This window comes from Populus trichocarpa, chromosome 6 (genome assembly GCF_000002775.5).
Source record: "Populus trichocarpa isolate Nisqually-1 chromosome 6, P.trichocarpa_v4.1, whole genome shotgun sequence".
NCBI classification, from domain to species: domain Eukaryota; kingdom Viridiplantae; phylum Streptophyta; class Magnoliopsida; order Malpighiales; family Salicaceae; genus Populus; species Populus trichocarpa.
The window spans coordinates 6761214-6783828 of record NC_037290.2 but is presented as its reverse complement, the minus strand read 5'-3'; the positions used below and the strand labels follow the sequence as shown (position 1 = coordinate 6783828).

At 32.9% G+C, this 22615-nt stretch overlaps 2 protein-coding genes across 2 annotated transcripts; one reads left to right on the top strand and one right to left on the bottom strand.

The window, feature by feature from the left end:
* The first annotated feature begins 2040 nt into the window (after positions 1 to 2040).
* LOC112325729 (uncharacterized) lies at positions 2041 to 4568 on the top strand. The gene is made up of 3 exons (XM_024592679.2): positions 2041 to 3039; positions 3196 to 3741; positions 4241 to 4568. The coding sequence occupies exons 1-3, from the start codon at positions 2179 to 2181 to the stop codon at positions 4349 to 4351; spliced, it is 1518 nt and encodes a 505-aa protein (XP_024448447.1). The 5' UTR covers positions 2041 to 2178; the 3' UTR covers positions 4352 to 4568.
* A 15875-nt stretch (positions 4569 to 20443) lies between these two features.
* Positions 20444 to 21251, bottom strand: LOC7454948 (L-ascorbate peroxidase, cytosolic). Its single transcript, XM_002308134.4, has 4 exons — positions 21242 to 21251; positions 20917 to 21004; positions 20629 to 20803; positions 20444 to 20555 (listed from the first exon to the last, which is right to left on the bottom strand). The coding sequence occupies exons 1-4, from the start codon at positions 21249 to 21251 to the stop codon at positions 20472 to 20474; spliced, it is 357 nt and encodes a 118-aa protein (XP_002308170.4). The 3' UTR covers positions 20444 to 20471.
* Positions 21252 to 22615: the final 1364 nt, after the last annotated feature.

The window sequence follows — 22615 nt, the reverse complement described above, 5'->3', positions numbered from 1 at the left end:
AATATATTTTGGACTAAATTGAGATTTTTTCCAATTCCTTTTCTCTTTCTTTAAGGATCCAATCGGAATATCACCTATAGTCCAAGGACTTCGTAGTAATAAAACCACCACCCTCTCGCTGATTGACACGAAGTGTAGAGACAAGCACCCAATGCTCCCATTATCCCAGCCACACATTAAACTTGGATATAATAGTTTTGTCGTTAAAAATAAATTTATAAACTATATGTAATTCGCAGGTGTAATTTATGTTCATATATTTATTATGATATATTTAAGAAAAAAACATGTATTGAACAGAAAAATATGTTGGAAACAAACATAGACAGAGTAAAACCTATAAATAGGTATGGAAACATAGTAATAATATTTTCTCTATATTATTAAAACATATATATATATATATATATATATATATATATTAGGGAATTAGAAAACCTAAATAGGTATGGAAAAACTTGAATAAATTAATGTGATATTTTCTTTTCATGGAAATTAATGTGATTTGACAAAACGTAAAATAAGGTTTTTTTTTGTTGGCTTTATTATGGTTGAAGCTACTTGGATTAATGTCAGACTATGTTTATGCTATTGAAGAACAATTCATGTAATTTTAGCAACAAACCTGAAACATTAATAACCATTTGTTTTTAGCTAACTTAATTACCACAACTTAGCTTACATAAATCCACTTCATTAGTATCCTAATTTAAGGTTGAAATGAAAATTTTTGCTTATGTCAAAAATAAATTTTAAAAAATAAATAAAAAATATTATTTAAAATATATTTTCAAGTAAAAAACACTTTAAAAAATAATCACTACTAAAATTTCAAACACTACCTTAATATTATACAACAATAATATTTTTCCTTAAAAGGTGTAACTAGCCTTTTCTTCCATAGAAAAAGTACCATGTCAATTATTGAAAAAGGGATATTTTTTAAAATTAGCACAATTTTTTTAAAAAAATAGTAAAATAACATCATTTAAAAAAAACAACGAAATAATATATTTTCACCTTATCGTGCTTCGAAAACATGATAGAGTAAAACTCCAATCATCTGCCCAATTAGTGGACCGGATGGATTCAATTGTATGAATCGGTCGGCCGTTTCAGACAAAAATCATAATTTAATGAACTTTTTCTTCTAAATTTTTTTAATGAGACAAACATATGTTTTTGTCTAACTTGTAGACTCAAAAATAAACTTTAATTAAAATCTCAAAAAGTTATAGTAGTTGTCCTCTGTTTTTCAATGTTAATAATGTAGTTGGACTTACGATAATGGATGATTCTAAGCAGTCAAGTGTGTCTGTGATAACTAAATAAGGATATGCTTCAAATATGTTAAATGGATGGCCTAACATATGTATTTTTGGACTAGTGGGACAGGTCTAGATTTAAGAGGAGGTATGGTCACACCGAACTAGACTAAAGGCTCAAAAGGGCTATAATTTTTTATCCGACCATTGGATCACACTCAAATTTTTACACGAGTTTTTAGAGGTTGTTTTCTCTATAATAGACACTGTGTCACTACGCGGACCATCGGATCTTTAGATATCAAAAATCTCGTCAAGACCCCCTGATTTTAACAGTTTTAAGATTTTCTTTGTTATTTTTGAAACCGGCCAACCAATTTCACATACCATTACAAACCAGTTAATCGATTGAGCTAAATATTTAGAGTTTCATTTTATCACGCTTCAAAAATGCGACAATTACTAAATGTAATTATTTAGAAATATAACAACTATCTTATCATAATTAAAAATAATAATTTAGTAAATATCAGGTAAAAAGATGTTATTTAACTAAAAGTTTTTGCTCGATTCATCAATTATTTTGATTTTGTGTGCTAATTTCCTAATTTATCCTTGAAAAAGATCTCCTGTACCTAAATTATTCGAATTGACGTATTAACCCTCGGGAAGACAAATGTGCCTGCCACTTCTCTGTTTGTTAGGAAAAGAAAAAACTTTGAAAGATTCTTAGTGGTATTATCATGATCAACTAATTCATTGATTTTCACTTCAAAAAATCCCCTTTAAAAAGGAAACCTTCAAGGCGACAAAAACTAAAGTACGTAATCTACTTTACATAAAACTCTTCCTTATTGTCTTCTTTATCAAAAACTAATATCTCTCTCTGAAACTCTATCTTTCAGGGGAAAAAATGTCATCTCCAACACCATCTATTCAAGATCCTTTCAAAGCTTGGAAATTCTTGGTTTTGCCGACGTTAAAAGTCAGTGATGTCTTTTCTTTATTTCTAAAAGCAACCATAGCTATTTGCACCTTCGTTTCAATCTCCCTCGTATTCTACTCCTTCCTCAATCAATCTCAATGGCAACCTTGCCCAGAATGCCACAAGAGTTTAATCTCTGATCACAGGAAGATAACAAACGGTAATGTTTCTGGTGATTTCTATGAGAAGACAAATATTTCACACATTTTATTCGGCATTGGTGGCTCCGCAAAGACTTGGAATAAACGCAGGCACTATACTGAGCTATGGTGGATGCCTAAGATCACCCGTGGCTATGTCTGGCTCGACCAGAAGCCTCCAGAGAATAGAACGTGGCCAGAAACTTCACCCGAGTACAAAGTCTCAGCCGACACGTCACGGTTCAAGTACACCTGCTCGTATGGCTCTCGGTCAGCGCTACGGATTGCGCGGATAGTGAAGGAGAGCTTTGAATTAGGAGAGGAAAATGTGAGATGGTTCGTGATGGGAGATGATGATACAGTATTTTTCATAGAGAATTTGGTAATGGTATTAGCAAAATATGATCACAATCAGATGTATTACATCGGCGGCAATTCGGAGAGTGTTGAGCAAGATGTGATACATTCATATACAATGGCATACGGTGGTGGTGGGTTTGCTATTAGTTATCCACTAGCAAAAGAACTCGTCAGGGTTTTGGATGGCTGTATTGATCGATACGCGTCGTTTTACGGCTCTGATCAGAAAATTCAGGGTTGCATGAGTGAGATTGGAGTTCCTCTTACTAAAGAGCTCGGATTCCATCAGGTTAGTTTCTTTATATATTTTTTTAAAATTTTTTCTCTCTAGAACTATACAATCCCGTGCTAATAGTAAATTTTGTTACAGCTTGATTTTCCATACGTTTCTTTTTCCATTAATTCTTATTGTTTTCTGTTGCAATGGATGATGATAAATTCACAGGTTGATATAAGAGGAGATCCATATGGTTTACTGGCAGCGCACCCATTGGCGCCATTGGTGTCCTTGCACCATCTAGACTACGTCCAGTCAATATTTCCAAAGCTGAACCGCATTGACTCAGTCAAGAAGTTAATATCTTCTTATAAAATGGATCCGGGTCGGGCTTTACAATATAGTTTTTGTTATGATTTGACGCGTAATTGGTCTGTTTCAGCATCTTGGGGTTACACCATACAGATACATCCTTCTTTGATGACGGCAAAGCAGTTGGAATCCGCGTTCAGAACGTTTCAGACGTGGAGGAGTTGGAGCAATGGACCGTTCACATTTAACACCCGACCCATGAGTCAACATCCGTGTCTAAGACCAGTTGTGTATTTCTTGGATCGGGTTGAAAGAGTCGGGGATGGTACATTGACCACGTATAAAAGGTCTCTGCAAGAGTTTGGTCAAGTTTGCGACCTACCGGAGTATGCTCCAGTTTTGGCCGTCAAGTTAGTCAATGTCACAACTTCTACATCGTTGAAACCTGACATTTGGAATTTGGTGAGCTACTTTTCTCTTTTAGCATTCCTTGAAAAACTTTAAAACTGATAACCCAAATCAAATGGCTTCCAATCTGTTAGGCTACAGAAGATTTGGTGGGCCTGTTAGGTCAAAATTTTCAAGTCCGATAGCCTTAATTTAAGGTAGGAAAGTGTCACCCTTAATTTGGTTGGTTACTGGTCGGAAGGCCTTGACTGTATCACTCCTTCTCGAAACAAATTTAACACCTTAGCAAACATAGCAAAATCTAATTAGCTTTGCAACGTGGACCCCCTCTAAGGAATGTTGGACGCACAAACGTTCAAACCATGAAAAAACAGCATGTCAATATTTTTTTATACGCCACTCATCAATTTATGCGCAATTGGTGCTGGAAATATGAAAAGATGGGTTGAATATTTTTGTATTGATGCATAGTAAACATCAGCTGTTTGATATCTTTGATGGATCTGTAAAACCATTAGTGTCTAACACGTTTGAAAAATAATTGAACTATCAGGCACCACGTAGACAGTGCTGCGAAGTAATCAAGGGAGAAGACGGGGTGAACAGCGTGGTACAGCTCAACATTAGAGGGTGCAATCAGTTTGAGAGCGTGACTCCTCCATAGAGAACATGTCCGATTTTACCTCCAATTTTCACATCGAACTGAAGCCCTTGCAAGAATCCCAACCACATACCATGATTATGGGAGAGAGACACTCGATAGCTTACCATTATTAATTAGCTCCAGCTCTCCATGTAAATATACTTTTCATTTTATATTATTTGCTACTTTTGTTGCTACCCTTTGGCATCTATAATGAACAACAGTTTTAATTCATAAACTTACTCTTTTGTTTTCTTAGTCTGGCACGACTTGAAGCATAATTTAATTTTGACAATCTATCTTGCAACCACGCTTTACCAAACTGTTATATATCTCACCTACTTGGAACGGCTATGAAGTAGATGGATTAATTCCTTTGTGATATGCCCACAGTTATTATACCGGACCGGCCCGGCGGGTCGACCAATATCTGGTTGACCCGGTGGCTGAACCAGTCTGGATTTGTTAAAAGACCGGCCAGTGCAAAACCTGGCAAAACTCAGTCGACCTGGCGGGTTGACCCATGACCCGAGCGAACCCAGACATGACCTTTTTTTTTCAAATATAGTTTTTCTCCTATACCCTTCTTTTTTTATATTTTTTTAGTTGGTTATTAACATTTTTTAAAGTTCACTATATAAATATTAAAAATAATATTTTATTTTTTCAATATAGGATTTGAAACCCTTTGGTATATATATTCTATGTTCCCAAGAAAAAAATTATTATTATTTTTTTTTTGATAATCATCGAGAGTATATTGAGAAGACCATAAAGCAAATAGCCAAAAAGAAATACAAGAGATATAAAAAAAAAAAAAAAAAACTGATCTACTACAGCAAACAACAAGAAGACTACCTAAGATTTCTTATTACACCATAATTTGATGCCATCAGAAGATCTTAAGAGGTCATTTCCTGTATAATTGAAGTTTGAATCTTGAGAATGCAACCAAATAGCAACCCGATGAAGGATGGTGGAGAAACAATCAAATAAGTTTATATTTCCCTCCTCAAAAACAATTTTGTTCCTCAGCAACCATATACCCCAAATAGTACTACTTGAAATTAATCTCCAAGCTGATCTTTGGAATTTGCCATGTACCATTTCGGGCCACTGCAGAAGCAGCAAGTCAATTGTTCTCGGTAAACAACATTGGATACCCCACCAATCCAAAACTTTCATCCAAACACTCCTAGAAAAGTTACAATGTATAAAAAGATACTCTGAGGTTTCCAAATTTGAGCTGCAAAAGACACATGAAGCTTGTGTGGCCGACAAAATAGTCCGTTGATGGAGAAAAGCTCTTGTACTAACTTTGTCCTGTACTGCCAACCAGAGAAACACCTGAACTTTTGGAGGGGCCCCTTTAATCCAAACATTGGCTTCGAAGACTCTATCAGTCGCAGAGGAAGTATTGTCAATTAGGGTGCAACACGATTTAACTGAGAAGCTTCCATCAGAATTGCATGACCATATAAGTTTGTCATCTTTTCCTTGTCGAATTATCGTTGGCTCCAGCATTGAGAGCAAATGATGGTATTGTTGCTCTTCATAAGATAAGAGCTTCCTACGCCAAACCAAATTCTATCGCCATTGATCATTCACCCATTGACCCATCTCATTAACCAAACCATTCCGAAAAGTAGAAATTTGGTAAAGCTTAGGAAAAATGCTACGTAAAGCATTTGATCATATCCACACGTCAGACCAGAAAAGGATGGAGGATCCATCTCCAATCTTGAATTTAATGTTTTCACGCAATACTAAGCCGATGACACTGTTTGGATCCAAGATTGACAAAACATCTTTCCAAAATGGGGAAATATGACCATGCAATTTTGGGATTCCATTCTCGAAAGTTGGGGAGTAAAAATGGGTTGTTACCTTTTTCCATAAGGCATGGTCTGGTAAGTTTAGCCTCCATATCCATTTGAAAAGCATGGATATATTTTTTGACATTAAAGAACCCAACCCGAGGCCTCCTTCTTTTCTAGCTTTCACAACAATACGCCACTGTACCTTGCAGATTTTCCTTTGCTTTGCCACTCCAGACCACAAGAATCTTCGTTGAATAGATGTTAGTAAATTACAGACACCTTTCGGCATAAGAAAAGAAGACATATAATATACTGGCAATGAACTCAAGACACTTTTGATTAGACAGATACGTCCTGCCATACTAAGCATACGACCTCTCCACATGCTCAACTTTCGTCTGAAATTCTCAATAATAGGCTTCCATGTAGACAATCTTTTAGGATTGGATCCTAAAGGCATGCCTAGATAAGAGCAAGGCAAGAAATCAAATCTGCAAAAGACTGAATATGCCATACTAGCACAAGTATCTTCCCCAACATTTATGCCAATTAAAGAGCTTTTATGGAAGTTAATGTGCAAACCTGAACAAATAGCGAACCACAACAGGATCCTTTTAACTGTTTTGACCATATGAAGATTAGCAGGCATGAAGATTAAAGTGTCGTCTGCATATTGTAGGTGACTGAGGCAAAAGCTATCTCCAAAAGGGATACCTTTGAAAAGATCATTTGAAGCTGCTCTTTGAAACAAAACAGATAATCCCTCTGCTGCTATTAGAAAAAGGAATGGAGAAAGGGGGTCACCTTGGCGAATCCCACGGCCCATCAAGAATTCCTTAGAAGGAGATCCATTAATCAGCACTGATAATTTTGCGGTGGAGATGCAAGTGTTGATCCAATTAATCCATTTTTCACCAAAACCCATATGCCTCATAACCTGCTCTAAATAATCCCACTGCACACTATCGAAAGCTTTGTGAAAATCCACCTTAAAGATAAGGCTCGGCACTCTGTGTCTTTTCAAGGAATGAACTGCTTCATTGGCAACCAAAAACCCATCAATTATTTGCCTCCCTGCCAAGAAAGCTGTTTGATTCTCACTGATAAGGTCATGCATAACCGCTTTCAGACGGCTAGAAAGAACCTTAGCCATTATCTTGTAAATGCCATGAATCAAACTAAGAGGCCTGAAGTCTTTGAAGCCAACTGGGGAAGCTATCTTTGGAATTAGATGAACATAAGCATGATTGACTCCTTTTGGAAGCCTACCTGTTTTGAAGAAATTCTTAGCCAGGTCTAACAGATCATCTGCAATGAAATTCCAAGCAAGCCTGTAGAATTTGAAATTGAAACCATCTGGACCCGGACTCTTGCTCCCATCACAATCCCAAACACTCTGCTTTAATTCTTCCAAAGTGATATCTCGCTCCAAACTAGCTGAAGAAGAAGCCGAGAGTGTTTTAAAACCAACAGGCCCTAAACCAATTCGGAATCTATTAGGACTTCTGAATAAGTTGGAGAAGCAAAAAAAAAAGTTATGTTTTTTTAATGTGGGATTTGAAACCCTTTAGTATATACACTCTATGTTCCTAAGAAAAAAAATTATTTTTTCAATGTGAAATTTGAAGCTCTTTCGTATATATACTCTATATTCACAAGAAAAAAGTTATGTTTTTTCAATGTGAGATAAAAGACATTTTGATTTAAATACTTCAACTTAAAAGAATAACATAATATCTTTTCAATGTGGGATTTGAAGATCTTTCATATATATATTCTATATTCCCAAGAAAAAAGTTATTTTTTCAATGTGGGATTTGAAGACCTTTCATATATATACTCTATGTTCATAAGAAAAAAGTTGTGTGTTTTCAATGTGGGATAAAAAACTTTTTGGTTTAAATACTTCAACTTAAAAGGATAATATAATATCTTTTCAATGTGGTATTTGAAACCCTTTAATATATATATATTCTATGTTCATAAGAAAAAAGTTATGTTTTCTCAATGTGGGATAAAAAAACGTTTCTGGTTTAAATGCTTTAATTTAAAAGGATAACATAATATCTTTTTAATGTGGGATAAAAAACTCCTTAAAATATTCTTTTAAACTTCATTATTTACAACATGTATAACATATATTCACATGGATTTTATTTTTTATTTTTTTATATGAAATATTAATACTTTAAATATATTTTTTAATTTTTCTGAGTTGATCCGGGTTGACCCTTGAATCTCGAGACCCGACTCCTTAGCTGGGTCAACCCCCGGGTCTGGTTTGATAAATATGGATATGCCTGCCTTGTGGGCTTTAAACAACTTGTAACCTCTCATATATATATATATATATATATATATATATATATAACTTGCAATCTGTTGGGGTTATAAATTTTTTTTCTAAAAAAATATCAAATGTAAAGTTACTTCGATATGTTTTTTATATAAAAAAATTTAAAATGCAAATCGAGAACTTTATGTATGCATCTAATTAAATATATTGATAACTATCTATGTAAATAAATGGAAAAAATCATTAACAATAACCAAAAGAGAAATTAAAAAAATTGAGAGATAAATGTAGATCAAGATATTTAATCACACAAAGTAAGACACACCAAAATGTGTTCGTTGAACTTGTTTATTTAAATTAATAAAAGATAAATTCACACCATAAAAAATATATGATCTAAAAGAAAAACACAAATGAAACTAAATGAATAAATTCGCATCCTAAAAACATATTTTACACAAGACTGAACACATCAGAAATATTATTTAAGATCATAAGAACCAAATCCCTAACAAATCAAATATTGAAATATGAAATTAGAGAAAAAATCAATCACACAAAAGCATCTAAAAAAATGAGAGTGAAAATAAATAAAAAATAAGAGGCTAAACAAAAATTTTCAATCAGAGAATTAAATTGAATTGAAAATAGCTTTAACTAAAGGAAAAATCAATCAAAAAAATGAGGGTCAAATTGAAAAAAAAAACAATAAAAACTTTGATTGAAAGATGAAATTGAAAGCAAAATAAACTTTAACAAAAGAGCAAAGAAAAAAAATCAAAAATCAAAAATCAAAAGAATAAGGACCGAAATGAAAAACAAAACATACGAGAAATTGTAATTGAAGAACTAAATTGAAAAAGGAAAAAACTTCTATAAAAGGAATAAGAACAAAATAATAAACTAAAAGAATGAGGACTGAAATTGATAAAAAAAAAAAAGGACAATCATGCACTTTACTTGGTTGGAGAGAGAAAATAAAGAATAAAAAAAGAAATGATCGTCGATGACAATCCAACTACCATACGTTGTCACGCGCCACACCATATGGTAGAGAACATTGTGGCGCAATATCCAAGCAGATGATGAAAGGTCAGGTTTAGACATCAGGTGACGTTACACTCATTGCTTAAATGACGTAGACGCCACCCACTTGTCGATGCCTACTAAGCAGGCGACAACAACTTTTCTAATTAAAGATAAAAAAAAAAGTCAATGTGAAAATACCAAAACCTCTATGACCTTGATAATTACTAAAAACCCGTGTGAAAGTATAAAAATACCCCCAAATGCAAACCTGAATTTTTGTCTTATCTAATGTCAAAAATGCACTTTTACTATACATGAATATTAGAAGAAGAAAAAAGTGTCCAACAACTCAACAATTTTTGGATTATACAGGTAAAGAATATTTTTATTGTTTAAAAATTTATGAAAAGTTAAAAAAGCTCATGGTCAACTACTTTAAGTTTTATTGACTACAGGGGTAAGATTCTTACTATGCAAAAAAATTAAAAAAGACCTAGACACCCCGAACAAGTTTTTAATAACTAGTGAACTAGTGAAAAAGATTAAAACACCTCTAACCTCAAAACTTCTATTTTTTTTTCCCACTCAAGGATAAATAATTAATTTTACTATAACCATTCACAATAAACTAAACTATGTATATAGGTATAGTAAAAAACTCACTCACGGTAATGTTATGGATAATATGAAGCCAAAAAGTTGTTATCTTGGGCTCAACTCCATTTATGTGCATGATCATTTATGATGTTGGGCTTTTATTTTTATTTATTGGGGTAGTTTTTTTTATTTTACTTGTAATATAGGGCTTTTCAGCTGCTAGTTTTTGGGTGTGTTTAGTAATAATAATAAAAAAGGAACAGAAGGTGGGGGCAAAAAAGCACCAGGAGAAACAATTACAGAGAATTAAATTAACAAAAATAAAATAAAAGCATAAGACCTTAGAGAGGTATGAAAGAAAAACCAAGATAAAATTATAAATATTATATATACACACACTATTATAGACAAACACGTGAATATGTTTTATCAAAATTAAAATATGTATATGTTATATTATATTAAAAAAAATCTAAATATTTTATAAATATATCTATATAATATAAATATATATTAAATAAATTTTGAATTTAATAATATTCATATCTCCTCTTCAAATAAGATAAATATCCATAAAACACACATTTATTTGGATTGTGTAGGAACCCATCATATTTGAATTAAATTGCCATCACTAATCAAAACCATGAGAAAAGCAAGAGAATAAGACGCGACGACTCCTTTGAGCCAACTGGACCCAAGCGCTAATAGAGCTTGAAGAACCAACGGATGCCCAGACGACAGTCCCCAAACCTGAAACATATCGCAGCCAAGAAAAAATCAACCCACAACCGGAAAGATAAAGAGGCATGGAGTTTTCTCACACATTTTAGATTTTCTGTTAATAATTAATGCAATCTAGAAAATGCCAACAATTTTATAAGAGTAGCAGGCTGAAGAAGACCTACAATTGAGTACCTATACTACATTTAAACATTAACCTAGTTGCAAGCCCGTACAGGGTAAATAAACAATTGAGTACCTATACTAGAAGGGATTAATCCATCACCTATACTGCCAAGACTATGTAGCATTATTAGGGTATAGCTCAACTAGTTAGATTCTGTATTTGCTCTCTAGAGGTTACCGGTTCAAGTCTCACAAACCTCAGGGCCACTAAAGGTTTACATGGTCATTAACTTCAGGGCCCGTAAGATTAGTTGAGATGCGCGCAAACTGGCTTGAACATCCACGTTAATAAAAAAAAAAAACTATGTAGCATTATTTATTAAGGAAAAAAAACTTTTTGATGTTTGTAGATTTTAAAAATAAAAAATATATTATTATTTGTATCATATATAAAATAAAATATAAATATAAATATAAATTACAACAACCTAGGTGAAACATTATAAAAATACAAAATCATTGAAAAATAACTATTATTTTAAAAAATTCAACTGAATAATTTAAAAAATAAAAGAGATGAGGTATTAATTTAAATTGAAATAAGAAATTATATAAACTTAAAAGGGAGGATATTAGCTAAAAATTTTACAAAAAATTTTAATAAAAAAAAAAGAAAAAAAGAGGCTAGTCACTACCAGGCCTAGCAAATTAGGGTGAGTGCTTGGCCAACTACCTCAACTAGGTTTAGATTTTTTAAAATTCAATATGGAGTAGATGATGTGTTGTCTTTCTTTTTATTTTGTTGCTTAATTTCCAGCTACCTTCATTTTAAGTAGTTGGAAACCCGTTGGAAGGTCGTATTTTGGGGTTTCTGACAAAAAAAAATCTATTTTTAACCAATTATTCACCTTAAAACATCTAAAAAATACTTTACAAACCTCAATAAACCCATATAAAACCTTAAAATAAAAATAAAAAATTGCAAAAACAACCCCAAATCACAAGACTTCCTCATGCCCGATTTACTTTTTTGATAAGGTAAAATTAAAAAATAACAATAATTGAACTCGTTTTATTGAGTGGAACATTTTGACTCCAAACTTGATTGTTTTGATCATTAGAATCATGATAATCAACATTTTTTTCTTTAACACTATATTTTGAAGAGTCTCTTTATTTTTTTTTAAACACAGGAACTAAAAATTAAATTTTTAGATCAAAATTAAATTTATAATAACTTTAAAAATGCCAAGTATTTTCTCCATGCTTTACATTTAAGCATTCTTTCTTTTAATTTTTCTTTCTAATATAATTTCAAACTTTATTTTATCTAATTAGATAGTAAGAGAACTCAATTAAAAAAAATAAAATGACAGTAAATAAAAAAAATAAAGATTCAAAAAATAAAATAAAAGTATGAATAGTGAAGCTCCACAGGAAAATTCTAATCTCTCATTTGTATAGGTAATACTATAATTAACCTTCAAATCCAATTGGAAAATTAAAAAGTTCAATCTTGACCATTTTCTAGTTTCAAGGGAACATATTTGTTTTTCCTCGCAATAACGTCTTTCCGTATGGATGCCTGGAGCATATTTCCAACCGAGTTTAATTTTGAATTTTCTAAGATGATTGAAGTAACTTGGTGACTCAATCAAAATCTAATTAATTTATTTTTTATTTTTTATCTAAAATCATATTATTATTATTTTTCTTTTTTTGGAATGAAGGTGGTTGTGGCTCTATAATGTTGATTCTTCCATGAAATGATTGATTTGGTCCGAATTGTGAATTAATTTGGTTGTTTTGGTTGAATTAAGGTGACTGGAATGAAGGGATGATCGCCTTTGTCATGTCATTATGCCTCGTTGCTTACTAGAAAGATGTATTATTCTTTTTTATATATGGATTTATTTATTTTTCTTATTCACATGAATGCGGATCCAAGTTCTTATATGGGTCATGGGTCCCTTGGGCTTAATTAGTGATTCTAGCTGGTGGTTCCTTTTTGGACCGTTTTGCTCCTGCAAGTTTATTTTAGCCCAAATAATTAATTATTTGGATATGTGAAAAGTTATATGGGATGAAAGTTTGGCAATACATAGATGCAAAAATCTTAAGATTATTTTATTTTTTTTTCCTTTTAAAATTTTAAGATTTTGACGAGTTTGCCAGTTCATAATAACAATAAAAACAACAAAAACATTAAGTTCAACAATATTGCAAATTCAAAATGAATGCAAGTTGAAAACTCTAGCCAGTTCCTAGGCAAATAGAGAATAGAGAAGCAATTTTCCTTTTTTACTTTCAATTTTCTTCACCCTTTCCATTTTTTTTTCCAATGAAAAAAAAAACATGTTACTTTCTTAAAGTTTTAGAATGTTTTTCCAACTCAAAATACTAAAAAATGTGTTCATATTATATTATTTTCCTTTTGAAGAAAAATAGTAAAATAGAAATCATGTTCAAAGTAAACTTGTTTTCTATGACATTCTTTACATTTTGACATATATAAATTTTTTTCTTATTTTAATTAAAGATATTATTTATTTATTTATTTATTTATTATTATTTTGAAAGAAATTATTTGACACTCACTCATTAATAATATTAATTCAAGATCATAAATAACTCTGCATTTGATTGAGTTTTTTTTATTAGTTATTGCTTTTTTTTTCTTCTTTTCCTTCTTTCATGTATTATGTGGAATTGTAATATATATCATAAAAAGAAATATAATGTTGATTTGCCTTAATTTTTCAACCCTATATTAATTTGGAAGCAATTAAATTAACATCTTGAAATTCTTACTTGGGGATTATAGTATGTAATATATATGTTATATTATAGAAACACATCTCTTTCATCAAAGCATACCCTCAAATACTAACATATGGCTAAAACATTTATGATGTTAGGTTTCCTGGTAATCATAATACTAGAAAATTTGCTTGGTCTTTTGAGTTATGATGTAATCTTGAAATTTTTACTTCAACTAGTCTCGTACTATCAAATCTTTATTGACTAGTTAGGATTTCTGGTGATCATAATATTAGATGATAATTCCTTAAATAAGATTTTTTCTCTCTAAAAATAAGATGTCAAATATTTGTTTTTTTTTTTCAAGGTCACTGTGATGTCGGGAAGTGACAAAGGATAATGTATGTAATTTGATCATTGACAATGATAATTGTGAGAACATGGTGTCAGTCAAGGCAATAAAGAAGTTGCAACCCAAAGATAAAAAAACAACTCAAACCTTACAAATTAAAATGGCTAAATCAATATAGCATGGTAATGATGGACGAACACTGTCTTGTTTCATTTTATATAGACAAAAGATATTTTGATGGTAATTTGTGTAATGTGATGTTTATAGATGCATGTTATCTATTCTTAGGTAGCCATGATAATATGATAGAAATATCGATAAAATGACATAATATATTTTTAATATAAAAAGAAAGCGTATGGTATTTGAGTTCAATGATAAAAATATGTTGTTTTTATCCTAGTTTTTGAAGAACGAAGAGAAGTAAGAGATGAAGTAGATTATAGAAAATCAAAATGAGGTAAGAAAGGGCACGATGTGGAACAGAAACTTCAGAGATGAAAAATCCCTCCTTAATAACAATATCTCATTCCACTCACTGACAAAAGTTTGCAAGATTCCTCTATTTCTTTATCATTTTATTTCGGTTGATCCAAGCAAGTTTAGTTTAAGAGAACCTGAGATTTAAGAAACAAGATTTCCTTCTTATAATCATTGAACAATTATGCCGACAAAATGTAAAAACCTATTCGTTTTTGTTTTTTAAAAAATCATAAAAAACTAACAAAACATTTTGATTTGGTTTTAAAAGTTTTCATAGTTGGATTTAATACCATCAACTTATGATTTGGTAGCCAGATTGGATTCGATACGTAAGGAAATGGGCTAGTATCAAGTCCAAGATAGATCCAAAATTTATTGTGTCGAGCCACCTAGGGTTTAAGCCCGAACTTAGTCACAGGTATTTGGAAAAAGTCTTGAGCACTTATGGTCAAGCCAAGAAAGAGTATAGGAAGCCATAGTAGTTAAAGTTGAGTGGAGTCCAAGGTGCCTAAATGTTAGACGGGAATCGAGTTCTGCACACCTAATGATCTAGGGCGTCGGGAGTCGAATTGTGTCTGGTCCAATGCACCCAGACTCGGTTTTTTTTTTATAAGAAAAGGTAATAAAGCCTAAGAAAGGCACAAACCACAGCCCATAAGGACACATGGAAACAATTACATCATAACTCAAAAGACCAAACAAAATAAAAAATCAACCAGGGTAGAATATTGTTAGAGATCCATCTCTTGCTCGATTCTATCTTTTATCAACTACCACCAGTCTACTTCTTCTCGGAAATTAATGAAATCAAAATATCAACCTGAACTTTAAAGAAGCCAAAAACATGAAAATCTCTGTGGTGATCATAACATATATAAGTAACCTGAAAAAAGAATGGTTAAAACCAAGTAATCAATTCATAATTTGTAATAACACCTTGTTTTGCAAGGGCATCTGTCATACTGTTACCCTCCCTTAAAATATATATGTGAATACTTTACCAGTCTTAAACCTGAAGAAAATCTAGATGCAAGGATGAAAAGCACATGGAATTTCCATGGTCTATTATACTCTTTAATTATCCGGTTGATCACAATGGAGGAATCAGATTCAATTATAATTCTCTTCCCTATACATTCTTCTCTAGTAGATGATAGTTCCAATGCTTTAATCACTGCAATTGGCTCTGCTTCATTGGAATCTTTAATCCCTACTGGTATAGATCTATTCATACATTGTACGATACCCTTATGATCTCGAAGAACACCATCAATACCAGGATCACTAGGTTTTCTAGTGGAAGATCCATCCACATTCCATTTTAGCCATTGATTTACCTGTGAAGACCATATAATAAGAGGTCTAACACTTTTAAGATTAGTCCATCAAACCAACCCATCAGCAGATATAAGCGAATCTAGGACATTATATGAAAAAATAGCTATTAACCACACATTAAGAAAAGAAGAAACAAAGTATCATAATCTGGCCTTTTTTTTAATTAAAGATCAGGTTATTACGAATGAGCTATAAAGACCATATAATCACAAAAAAAAAAAAACATAAATTATACCTTCCTTTGATAAACTACTTGGACAACACCGGGATAAAACCCACCATTCCATGAATCTAGACCAAATTTTCTAGTGGTTTTGACAATGAATAAGGAGATGTTCCACTGACTCTTCATATAGGAAACATATTGGACAAAATGCATCCTCAACTGCAATAATGCCTTTTTTTTGCTAAAACTCCTATGGTGTTGATGAAGGTTGTTAAAATCGCGATTTGACTCGTAAAATCGTACGATTTTACGAGTCGATATATATAGGCTTAACGTGCTAAATCGTTCAAAAAACTCGAAAATGGGTGAAATCAGGTTGAAATCGGGTGAAATCATATAAAAACGCGATTTCAGGACCGTTTTAACGATTTTGGCAGAAAACATATATTGCTCGTAACCCTTGCCTCCACGCTCCAGCTATCCAGCAGCTATTTGGCGATTTGCTTTCATCTCTTTCAGCTGCTGATACACAAACAATCTACAGAGAAGAAACAAAATCTAAATCCCTAAGCCTAAAATTTTAAATCCCTAAATCTAATCTCTTTCTCTATTAACAGCTCATGACCTAACGCTGAGACAACTTCCTCTTTCTCTTCATCAACAACGACAGCGCTCTTCTGGTAACAACTCACGCCTGTCAAACACCGCCTCACGCCTCACGGCTTCCTCTTCCCCATCATCAACGACTCACGGCTTCCTCTTCATCAACAACGGCAACGCTCTTCAATCTTCAGACTGTTCACTCTTCATCAACAACGGTCTTTGTTTTTTCCATCATCAATGACTTCCTCTACAGTCTACACCATAGTTTTAAGACCCGGCCCGGTCCAAGGCCAGGGTTCCAGGTTTTGACCGGGTCAGTTCTTTTTTTAAAAAAATTCAAAACGACGTCGTTTTAGTAAAAAAACAAAAGTTGATAGGTTTGCAACCGGGTCTTGCCGGGTCATCCCGCTGGGTCAGCCGGGTCACATCGAGTTTTTTCTTCCCCTGTTTTTTCTTCAACCCGGCCCGGTTCCAGCCCCGGGTTGGCCGGGTCCCGGGTCAACCCGCCATGCCGGGCCGAGTTTCAAAACTATGGTCTACACTCTACACCGTAAGTTCCATTTATAATGTCATTTTGTTTGGTTGCTGAGAAAGTTTTGGAAAAAAATGTCACCTTTTTATTGTTATATACCGATTAGTTGAACTAAATTTAATTAATTTCTTGATAAATTATTGTGCTTAATATCGGTTTGGTTTGCTAATGATTTAGAGGTGATGAAAGTTTAGATTTTGATAGACCAGAAGTAGACTGTGATAAGAAAAAATGTATGCAACATGAAATTATTCAAATCGGGAAGAAATTTGGAGGATTTTATGGGTTTTTTTATTATTATTATTTTCTGTAGATTTTGTGGGAAGAAATCGAAAAGAAATTTTGATAGACCAGGGGGCTATGTTTAACTTGATGGTTCTGCTCTGTGAATAAGTTGTGATTGATGGAAGGATTTCAAAACGACTTGTGTTTGTTTGATTTTAGAGTTGGAAATCGATTATAAAAAGAATTGGTTGGTGTGGATTATTTGAGCTTAGAGCTTAAAAAAGGTTTTGAAATCCTGGAATGAAAATATAGTTCTCGAGTGAAATCACTGGTCCAAATTGATAGTAGTGTTTGTTTTCTGTTTTTGTTGATTTGCCCATGTGATTGATTGATATATTGGCATTGATTCTGCGTGCAGCTGTTGAATTATTTGTTTTTGAAAAATATGGTTTTAGAGGAGAATTACTAGTTGAACATGGATAGTAGGCTATTTTTGTTGATTTTTCGTTGTGATTGATTATTTTCATTGACTATGGGATGCAACTATTGAATTGTTATTGGCTGATTGATCAATAATCATGCTAAGGTTGTTGAGACACAGTCCATGTTGCTTCAACTTATACTGGTGTTCGTCATCTTCTTGGGCTTTCTCGAGAATGGAAATGCTGGGATAACGAGCGCTTTCATGCAGTCAGAATGGCCATCTATTGACATCCCTCTTGATAATGAAGTATTTGCAGTCCCAAAGGGTCATAATGCATCACAACAAGTAAGTAGTTGGAATATCTTGTGCTTAAAAGATATGTGGTGAGATTGCATATGGGCATATGGATCTGCTTGATTATCTTGTCTGTTCTGCCCAACTTTAATGCTCATAGAATTATCATGCAATTATGTGAAGATAGAAAGGGAAAGAAATGATGTTTTGGTGCATGTGCATATTCTTAAACACTAGCAGATTATTTATTTTAAGTTTGTTAATTGTTAGTTAATGAAAAGTTACTTAAATTATGTATGAATTTTATTTAAACCATGTATTTTAAGATGTTTTAACTATGTATGAATTTTTATTTGATGCATGTATTTTAAGGTGCTTGAAGCCTTGAACTACGTATGAATTTTTATTTGAAGCATGGATTTTTATTTTTTTAATGTATTTTAAAATTCTTTACGATTTTACAATTTTACGATCCGTTTTTACAATTCGAGTTTATTTTGCATTTTCCGTACCATGTCAAAAATACGTTTTTAACAACCTTAATGTTGATTCTATTAAGAATAGCCAACCAACAAAGAAACATCCACTTTAGGAGGGACTAAACCTTTTCATAGACCATTGAAAGAAAAAACAAGTACCATATCGAGGAGGAGATGATAAGACCCCACACATGGACTTGACAATATACATCCCAATAGAGTTTGGCTTTTATATCAATTTATCCTTCACCTCACAAGACATTACCACTTTGGATAGTAAATCAGATAAAAAGATTAATAGATTTCTCCTCCAATCTCTATGGGGCCTTCTCCACTTAAGCTTTTAAATCTAGACTAAATCATCTCATACACCTATATTTGCAATAGATGAATCTTTGTCCTTATTAGAGGTGATCATTTTCGGTTTGTTCGGTTTTTACCTATAAAAAACAACCAAACAAAAATTTGATCGTAGGTTTGGCCTGTTTACCTAAGTTTACAAGGTTTTTTTTTATTTTTTAAAATTGATTTTTTCTAGGGTTTATGGGCTTTTTAGTCTTTTAACTTTTTTATTGCACAATAAAATGAAATAAATATTTTTTTTAAAAGAAAAAAAAAAGTTGGGTACATGTCACTTAGTATGTGTGAGCTAGGTACATGTCACATATTTTGAGTAAAAAGATGCAATAATGGGATGATAGAACTTCTTTCTTCCAAAAGGGTCACAATAAAATTAGATCTCAAGTAAGAAATATTCTACTAGTGAACTTAAAAATCCTAGCGCCTTGGGCTCGAGCTACTAAGCTCAAGCCTAATATATAGTTGGGGCTCAAGGAGCATGAGCTCGGGCATGGCAGCCTGAACCCATACTAGGCATAGGTGCATGGGCCCAGACAACATGCTCGAGCCCATTTTGTGATGGGCACACGCTTATCCTATTGTGCATGTTGTCATGCCCAGCAGGTGCTGGGTATACACTTAGTGCCTAGTAAAGGGGTTGGGCACCTCAGCACCCCCTTGGACTTAAGCATGCACCCAAGCCCAACATGCTCAGGATCGGGAGCGCTTCTCGTGCCCAACATGCTTGGGTCCAAACAGTGCGCCTGAACCCATTTCTCACTTCAAATGGGCTCGAGCCCAACACCTTCCAAGGATTTTTTCGGGATTCCACACGAGTCCCTTAGTATTTTATATTGATCTAATACGTATTATTTTAAGTAGAATATAACTTAAAATATCACAATGATGAAATTACACTTTAGCCCCTCATCTTCATAAAAGAACAAGATTTATGAGCTATAAATACATTATGAATTCTTCAAGTCAAAGGTTCACAATCTCTTCATTCTTAACATTTTTAGCATATATATTTTCAGAGTCTATCTTTTTAAAATATCATTGCATTTTTTCTCTCTACAAAGTTATTGACCCATCAGAGAGTCCCCACGTCCATAACAGGGGACCTTTTGCAGGTGTCAACTACCAACTACCTGGTTTACTAGGCACCACTTGATACTACCATAACTACCGATCATTAGATTTACTAGGCACTATCTACTACTAGCACAATTATCGGTTATTTGGCTTACCGAGCACCACTTGCTGCCGGTTACCAACTCTTTAGGCTTTCTATATCAAGTCACCGGATACCATGACTACTTTTTTTTCTCTAGGTGCTTCACCTTGTAGGCATCGTTTAGGAGTGAGTTTCAATTTTCTTTTCGTTAAAATTTGAAAATTGTTTTTACTTTAAATTATTTTTTTTAGTGTTTTTGAATCGTTTTGAATACTGATGTCAAAATTAAATTATAAAAATAAAAAAAACATAATTTAAATATTTTTTTAATAAAATACATATTAAAATGTAATCATTATCACACTCCCAAACATTTATTTACAGTACTATGCTGGGCTCACTCCTAGGGTGGAAAGGAACCTCAGGACCACCAGTGATTGCAACGCTAACAACACCAGCTAGCTACACCGAAAAGAACCAATCAAAACACAGTAATTAATTTTTTCTAAAAAAATAATAATAAAATGGACAGTACTTGGTAGAAATCAGCATAGGAGAGGATGGGAAACTGCTCCTTGATGGGCTCAAGGAGTCTGACAGCAATGTCGAGACCATTGTTAGCGCCATGTGCCAGCTCTGCCGAGTACCTCATGGTACCAAAGGGCCCATCGGTTTTTGTCTTAACACCGAAGGTTCCAGCTGAGTACCATCTGAATCATAACCACAACAACCAATCCGATCGGATCCGATCCAATCAAACATTTACATGGAAAGAGGAAAAAGAAAAGGAAAAATAGAAAGAGGAAGGGGAAGGGGAATATACGCTAGACAAAGACTGAGATGAGCGCAGTTCATCTTAGCAATCAAGCTTCTCAGCTTCTTCTTGGCCTTCTCAACGGCTTTGCTGTAATCTTTTTATTTTGAATAGAATTGAAGATACTTATTTACAATAATACAATGAAAGTCTTGCAACATGAGGGAGGAAATTCATGAAAAAACATGCTGTCAACAATTAGCTACCTTAGTGCAAAATGCCTACTTAACATGCGTGCAGGCTGGTGATCTCATCATAACTAGTGTGGCAGCAGAGTGAGAAAGTGCTGCTAGAACAATAAACACATGAAAAATCTGATAGTGCTCCTAATTACCTTTTCTCATTGCAGGCACTTATTGTAGTAGTTTATAAAACTCCCCTTGAAGAAAAGTTGTTAAGAGAGTACCCTTATGATGAGTTGGAATTGATTTATCTCACACTGAGCAACTGGTTGTATTAGTCAACCGGTAACATAAATCTGAAGTCAACACATTAATAGTCAAGTAACAAGTATGAATCCTTAGACTTTAGAGCAACCTTATTGCTTGCGAGGATGGGAAGTGGAGAATATTTTTTAAAGTTTTTCTTATTTATAAATATATTAAAATATTTTTTATTCACATCCACATATAAAAATAATATAAAAATACTTAAGAACTTAATTTTTTTTAAAAAAACTTTAAATTTAATTAAAAAAAATTATTCAACTGCAACTCAAAACCATAGTTATTAAACCTAGCCCGGGAGTTCACCTGGTTAAGGGGCCGGGTCCCGGGTTTCATGGGTCAACTCAGGTCAATCCGGATCAATCCAAAAAAATTAAAAAAAATTAAACTTTTAATATTTTATATGAAAAAATTAGGAAAAAATTCATGTAAATATAGGTTATACATATTATAAATAATGAAGTTTAAAAGAATATTTTAAAAAGTTTTTTATCCCACATTAAAAAGATATTATGTTAAACTTTTAATTTGAAGTATTTAAACCAAAAAAGTTTTTTTATCCCACATTGAAAAAACTAACTGTTTTTTTTGGAACATAGAATATATATACTAAAGGGTTTCAAATCCCATATTGAAAAAACATAATTTTTTTCTTGTGAACATAGAGTATATATTAGTAAGAGTTTTAAATCTCACATTGAAAAAAGATAACTATTTTCTTGGGAATATAGAGTATATATACTAATGAGTTTTAAATCCCGCATTTGAAAAAAAAAAAACACCGGGTCTCGCCCGGGTCGGCCGGGTTACGGGTTGACCTGCCAGATCGATCGAGTTTGACCGATTCGTTGCACCGACCAGTTTTTTGACAAACCCGAACCAGTCCAGCTCCCAGGTTACCCCGCACCGGTTCAGATTTAAAATTTAATATGTTTTGTATGTTTTAGATTGTTTTAATGTGCTGATATCAAAAATAATTTTTAAAAAATAAAAAAATATTATTAACATATATTTTAACAAAAAAAATTATTTAAAAAACAACTCACCTACACTACACTGCAAAATACTCTCTTAATAACTATGATCAAAACTATCTGTAACCGCGAAATTTCACGGAAGAGTTGCCGAAATTGACTACTTTTTCATATTGCCTTAAAATTAGGGTTGTGCTTTCACATCACCTGAAAGTTTGACAAGTTAGATCATCTCAACCATTGAATGCAAAGATTCTCCTCATTGTTTGGCTAATTGGCTCTATCAAT